The sequence below is a fragment of the Tenrec ecaudatus genome, chromosome 10, assembly GCF_050624435.1.
Source record: "Tenrec ecaudatus isolate mTenEca1 chromosome 10, mTenEca1.hap1, whole genome shotgun sequence".
Taxonomy (NCBI): domain Eukaryota; kingdom Metazoa; phylum Chordata; class Mammalia; order Afrosoricida; family Tenrecidae; genus Tenrec; species Tenrec ecaudatus.
This window is the reverse complement of record NC_134539.1, coordinates 110,099,688-110,105,862: the sequence shown is the minus strand read 5'-3', so window position 1 is coordinate 110,105,862 and position 6,175 is coordinate 110,099,688. Positions and strand designations below refer to the sequence as shown.

General features: G+C 52.7%; 1 protein-coding gene across 1 annotated transcript; it reads right to left on the bottom strand.

Moving 5' to 3' along the window:
• Positions 1–795: 795 nt before the first annotated feature.
• TLCD2 (TLC domain containing 2) lies at positions 796–5,955 on the bottom strand. The gene is made up of 4 exons (XM_075561220.1): positions 5,632–5,955; positions 5,405–5,487; positions 5,106–5,188; positions 796–4,136 (listed from the first exon to the last, which is right to left on the bottom strand). The coding sequence occupies exons 1-4, from the start codon at positions 5,805–5,807 to the stop codon at positions 3,672–3,674; spliced, it is 807 nt and encodes a 268-aa protein (XP_075417335.1). The 5' UTR covers positions 5,808–5,955; the 3' UTR covers positions 796–3,671.
• Between the last annotated feature and the right edge of the window lie 220 nt (positions 5,956–6,175).

Genomic DNA, 6,175 nt, shown 5'->3' with positions numbered 1-6,175 from the left:
ATTACTCAAGATTCATGGCTACAGGTTAAAACAAGGGAACCCATACTCTCTGAAGCAAACATGGAATACTCTTTGGCTCTTGTAACCGTATAGTTCAGAGTGAGGCCCTGGCTTCAAGTAGAACCCAATCCAGATATTCAACTATGCTAGACATCCCTAACCAGCAAATTCTCTTTTTTTCTGTGTTGTTTTTATGCTCAGGGATCTTTCTAACACTTTACTAGTTTAGCCAGATCAGTACACATAGCATGCATCTTCGCCAAATCTCTAGGAGAAGCCAAGGGTTTCATAAGCTCTGCTTGTCATGAACTCAATTCTAGAAAGAGGACATAAGTGTTCTGATGGACAGGCTTCAGTCATATGTCTATGAGGTGACATGGTGCCTAACAAAGGAAAATTCCTTATGTGCTGACCAAGTACAAAGAGCAGATGTCAGCCACAGGGGGTATGATAGAGACAACACGGGTTTGAGTCCAGGCCTTGCCTCTCACTAGGCAAACAAACAAATAGCTGCCATCGAGTCAGCTCTGACTCATGGTGACCGTTGGATTTCAGGGTAGATGTGAGCATAATAAGGCGATGACCTGCCTGTTGTAGAACACCAAGCCTTTCTTCTGAGGTACCCAGGAGTGGACTTGAACCACCAACCTTTGGGTTAGCAGTTGAGCATAGAACTGTCTACAACCACCCAGGGACTCCTGTATCTGACCCAGTGCTCTGTAAACCAGGACACCACTAGGGGCAAGCAGACCGACTCAAAGTAACCACACCCACAAGAGACTGACGCAGTTATTTCAATAGGAATTTATTAATTGACAAGCCAGAACATGTTCTGAGACCATAAAATATCAATGTTCACAATTCAAGAGAGCTGCTTCAGGAGACAATTCATGAGAAAGTGCTCTGTCGGCACAGAGTGAGTCTTGAGGACTGCTTCACCAGGCCCCTGACATCTGGCCTAGCACCACCTGGCGACTGACCTCACTGCTCAGCTGGTAACTGCCCACCTCCATACAGTCGAGCTTCCCCCTTCAATCTTTGATTCACATCATTCTCTGATCCACACAGCAGCTAATGAGAGGCCCACTTCCTCATTGATAATCACAACCCAGTCCTTCCTTCTAGGAATGTCATGAATCCAGTGATGACAGCTTAGGTGTGTCATAAAGCGCTTCCGTTGTGCCCTTCCATGTGGCCCCACTGGTGACCCACCTCACTCATCCCGAATGAGTTTTACTAGTTAACCGGCAGAAGTAACCATATTTCTCTAATGGCCAGATAATCCTCATGGATGCCATCAAGCACTGCCCAGAGGGGTGCCCACTTAGACCAAGACTTTATGAAAGGGCAAAAGAAAAGGATAGATTACAGAACAGACTCCTCACTTGGAGTTGTTCAATTTCTTCTTCTTTGAAAACTCGAGCAGACGGCGTCTCTGTTCATCCAGGCAGGCAGTGAGGACGGTACACGGAGGTGAGTCAGCAGATGCTGCTTCAACTACGGAGGAAGACTGACAAAACTCTGCTCTGTTGACTCCACCTCATGGTCCGGACCTTTGCCTGGGACGTTTTAGTTTTACGGCGGTTCTCCCCTCTAGTCTCGGGTCCTGTGTTTCTGCTTCCAGCGGCCTCTGTTTCTCTTCCATCTTTATTTGTTCCTTTTCCCCTTTGGCCTCAGAGGGCAGGACTCTGTGGCTGGGACTCTCCATAATGCTCCAAGTGATTTTTCTTCATGTCGCCAGCATTTCTTTTCCTCGTGCCTCACCTCTGCATCTCTCCTTCCCTCTGCTCATTCCTGTGTGTACTTAACTGTTCTGCACACACACACATACACACATGCACGCACACGTGCACACACGCACACCCCCCCCCAGTTCTCTGACACTCCTTCTTACTCGGCCCCTTGCTCGGCCTCTCTCGGGCTCACTTGACATCCCTCATTCCGACTTGCCCGCGTCTGCCCACCAGTCACTGCCTGTCCCCCAGCAACAGGCTGTCTTTGTGCTTTGCCCTGTGGCCATCTGTCCTTTGTCTTTCTTTCTGCCTGTCTCCAACTCCACGCACTGCCCGCTTCTCTGTCAGTGGGTCTTTCCAGTGAGCACTGTCGCTGCTGCTGCCTGCTGCTCTTCTGCTCATTCCTTGCCCTGAGTCATCCCGCCTCATCCCCGCCCCCACCTCTCTCTGCTCTCTCTCCGCCACCCTCTCTATCTGCCATGGCAGCTCTGGCTCTCTTCAGTGTCGCTGCTCCTCCTTGTCACTCACCCTCATTACTGCCCTGCCTGGACCGTCTGGGCCTTCCAGCTTGGGGGCCCCTTCCTGTCTGTCCCTCGATCTATGTCCGCTTCTGTCATTTCCTTTGTCTTTCTTCTCCACCTCAGCCCCTTCTCTACATACAGCCTGTGTGTGTGTGTGTGTGTGTGTGTATCTGTGTGGTTTAATCTTCCTGTGTCTTACTTTGCTCCCATATCTTTTCTGTGCAGGATTGAGCATTCTCTCTCTTAATTCAATGTTTGGTAGACTAGCACCATTAACCTGCTCTGTCTTCCCAGAACTTCGATGTTCTGTGAAGGCAGTGTGTCACCTGGGAGAAGCGATGCAATGGAAATGACAGCGGTGGAAGGAAGGCTTGTAGGTAAATCCCAGAACAGCATCAGTTGGTCCTTAATCCCTCTGAGACCAAGTATCTTTCCACATGAGCTTCTGCCTCTGACCCCATTCTTCGATGAAATCCTGTGTCTAGGACAGTGGTTCTCTACCTCCCTAATGCCCGGACCCTTTCATACAGTTCCTCGTGTTGTGGTGACCCCGAACCATAGAATTATTTTTGTTGCCATTTCATAACTTCAAATTTGCTACTGTTATGAATCGGGCAACCCCTGTGAAAGGGTCGTTCAATCCCCAAAGGGGTCACGACCCACAGGTTGAGAACTGCTGGTCTAGAACGATCCTACACCGGGGTACCCAGAATGGATGTTTGCGTCCCTCCTGAGACATTGGACATCTGTCCTTTGCCAAGAAGACAGAGCCAGACTCAAGTTCATCCCCCTAAGCATCCGCATTGTTGTTTAAATGGTCAGATAATGCTAAAGAATAACTCAGTGGCTGGACAGAGGAGAACTGAGGAAAAATGGGAGCACAATACCATGGTTTCGAAAACCAAACACATCAGCAGGAATTGCTTTCACCCAGGTTTTCTGGACTCTGAGCAACTATTCCTGACATGCCTCCCGGACAGGGGGGCACTTGTTCCCTCCTCCCACTGCCAGAATGTGGCCACAGGGAGTCTCTCTTCCCTCTGACCCTCCCCCTGCAGACTGGACCTCTGTGATGCTGGCAGGACCTCACCGTCCCTCCGCTGTCCCTGGACTGACTGGACAGAGGGCTGCTGTTCCCTTTGGCAGTTTCTTTAAGCTTCCTGCCTCCAGCTATGCCGTCATGAGAGCACTGGCTTTACCTCTTGGGTTAGTCTGCTGGAAAGAGTGGTTCTTTGATAATGGAATCCAGGGGACAATCCTGACCACCCACAGATCTCAGCTTTTCTTCTCAGATCTGAGGAATGGGGAAAGGCTACAGATTAGCTGGAAGAGACATGGACCCCAATGGGAGAATGGGCATTAAGGACCACCATCCTTCTGTCCTGCCCACCTCCACCAGGAAGCCTGTGGCTTCTCCCTAATCTTTCAGGATGAGAGTGGAATTGCCCCTGTGAGCAGGCCTGGCAGGCTCACAGCCACCACCACATGTTCTGCTCCCCCCAGTTTCCTTGTGCTTAGCGGTGTGTTGGTGGGATCGAGATCTCAGGACATCACTGACCAGGATTCGGATCCCCAGTATGATGCTCACTGTACCCACAACAACAAGCCCACCCCCACCAAGAACCACCAGTGCCGGATGCAGGTGATGGCGCTGCCAGAACAACCACAGGCTCATCCACCCTAGAGGCACCAGGCGGAAGAGAACCAAGGTGGCCAGCGTGGCCCAGCTGGCCATGCTGAAGGCCAATGACGAGGCTTGGTGAGAGAGCAGCAGCAACTTGCGCAGGTGCAGGCAGGCGGAGTTCACCTCCAGGAGTAGGGACACCATGGAGAAGCCCACGTAGTGGCGGGACAGAACTGCAGTGCTGAGACAGCTTACTACCTGGGAGCCAGGGTCAGAAGGCGGATGAACTTCAACATCCTGCCACCCAGATGCCCCAACATCCAAGACCTTAAAAAGGGGCTCTTAAGTATTTGGGGGAATCCCCTCGAATATGTGACCCTTATGCTGACCCTTCTTTGGGGGATACCCCTCCCCCTCTCGCCTCTGTGGAAAGCAGCTTTGGGCCCCGGGATGCCTTGCCCTGAGCCTGCAGCATCTGCTTTGTACAATCTAACTCCGATTCCTGGCTTTCATGCCTCATCCCCACCTTATATATTGGGCTCCCTCTCTTCAGAAAAAAAATATTTAGCTGGTTATAAAAGCATTGACATATGTGTGTGTGTGTGTGTGTCAATGCTTTTATAACCAGCTAATCATAATGACCCTATAGGACAGGGTAGAACTGGCCCTGTGGGTTTCTGAGAATGTAACGCTTTATGGGATTAGAAAACCTCATCTTTCTCCTGGAGGAGCAGCTGGTGGGTTCAAACTGCTGGCCTTGTGGTTAGCAGCCCGATTTGTAACCCACTAGGACGCCATCAGAGCTTGGCATTAACCCAGTGGCCATGAGTGTGGCTTTCTGATTTAGATAAGAAGCACCATGGCTCTGTTGGGTAAGCATTGGTTCCCTAATCATAAGATGGGCGATGTCGAGACACCAATGCCTCCAAGGGTGAGCCATCTGTCACCAGTCTCAGAAACCCTGCCCTGGGTGGCTGTGAGTTAGAATGGACTGGATGGATGGTAGTGGGCAGTGAGGCAGTTGACACCTGCACAGGATCCTGGCTCCTTAGATGATGTTCAGGCTCCCAACTGGCGCTTTACCCTCAGGGATGTCAGCCCAAGAGGGTAAGGATCCAGCCCAGCTGAGCTCAAAGGCTCTCTGGGAAGCAGGAGGACCGAAAGAGATTGGGGACCCCAAGCTGGGTGTGCCTCCCTCCCTGCCTCACCGTCCCATCAGAGTCTCACCACCAAATGGTGACAGAGCAGGTCCCAGGCCTGGCGGATGCTCTGGTTCTGCAGGAGATCAGCTCCATCGGCCAGGAAATAACCTGTGGGCACAAAAGGTGCAGGGGGCTTCAGCCCAGAGAGAAATCCCTATTCCTTTTCTTTTGTATTTGATCGATTTTCTTTAGTAACGCGGCCAAAATTGTTTACCCTCCAGCAAGAGTGGAGGAAAGGGACTTGAAATGACCTTTGAAAGGTTGCCCTCCGCCCCCGCCCTCGCCCCCGCCCCCTCACAGGCCCAGCCTGCCCTGCAGACTCACCCACAGACATAGCCACCAGCGCCAGAGTCCAAGGTGGGTGACCATGAATGGGGTCGGAGAACATCTGCGGGTACAGCCACAGCCTGGGGGAGGTAGGGGAGCAATGGTTAGAGGCTGCGCACTCTCTGATCTCCTCCTGCTGAGCTCGCCTCCCACCCAGCCAGCCTCTACAATGCCCTTCCATCCCTGACGCACCCCCTGGTGCCTCCCGCACCCCGATCTCGCACCCGAGCAGCGCGCCGGCCCCAGAGAGCAGGCTGTGCAGAAGAGAGACGCAAATGTTCCACCACTTCCAGGGATTCTTAGCAGCAGGTCCAGGCGCGGGCAGCGTCTGCAGCCCCCAGTGCAGCCCCCGGAACGCGGCGAAAGATGTTCCTGTTACCAGGATCCCCGAGGGCACCATGGCGTGGCGAGGTCCGGATGCGTCCCGTCGGCCCCTGCCCTCTCTGCCCGCGTATGTCCAATTCCCCCCAGCCGGCACTGAGAACCGGCTTCCTCGCAGGGATGGGTCCCGGGGCTCCCCAACCGTCGGAATCCACTGTAACTTTTTGCCTCCGGGATGGACTACGCCCCATTCCACTACCAGGCGGTGATTGGAGCAGCCATGAGGCCGCCGCCCCTGGAGTCATGGCAACCTATAGCTTCCAGTCCTGTTGGGAATCACAGTTGGGGGTTCCTGGGTACCAAGACGTGCAACTGCTGGTCCTAGAGACTTCTGGGTTGTCGATAGAAGTCTCCCCTGAACTGCAGGTAACCCAAAACCCAGGAATT

Bases quoted from the DNA above. Each gene is read 5' to 3' on its own strand.
- TLCD2 (XM_075561220.1), bottom strand. From the start codon at position 5,807: ATGGTGCCCTCGGGGATCCTGGTAACAGGAACATCTTTCGCCGCGTTC. The intron at 5,488-5,631 runs GTGCGAGATCGG...TACCTCCCCCAG, and splicing joins GGGGCCGGCGCGCTGCTCGG to GCTGTGGCTGTACCCGCAGA. The intron at 5,189-5,404 runs GTGAGTCTGCAG...TTGTGCCCACAG, and splicing joins GCTGGTGGCTATGTCTGTGG to GTTATTTCCTGGCCGATGGA.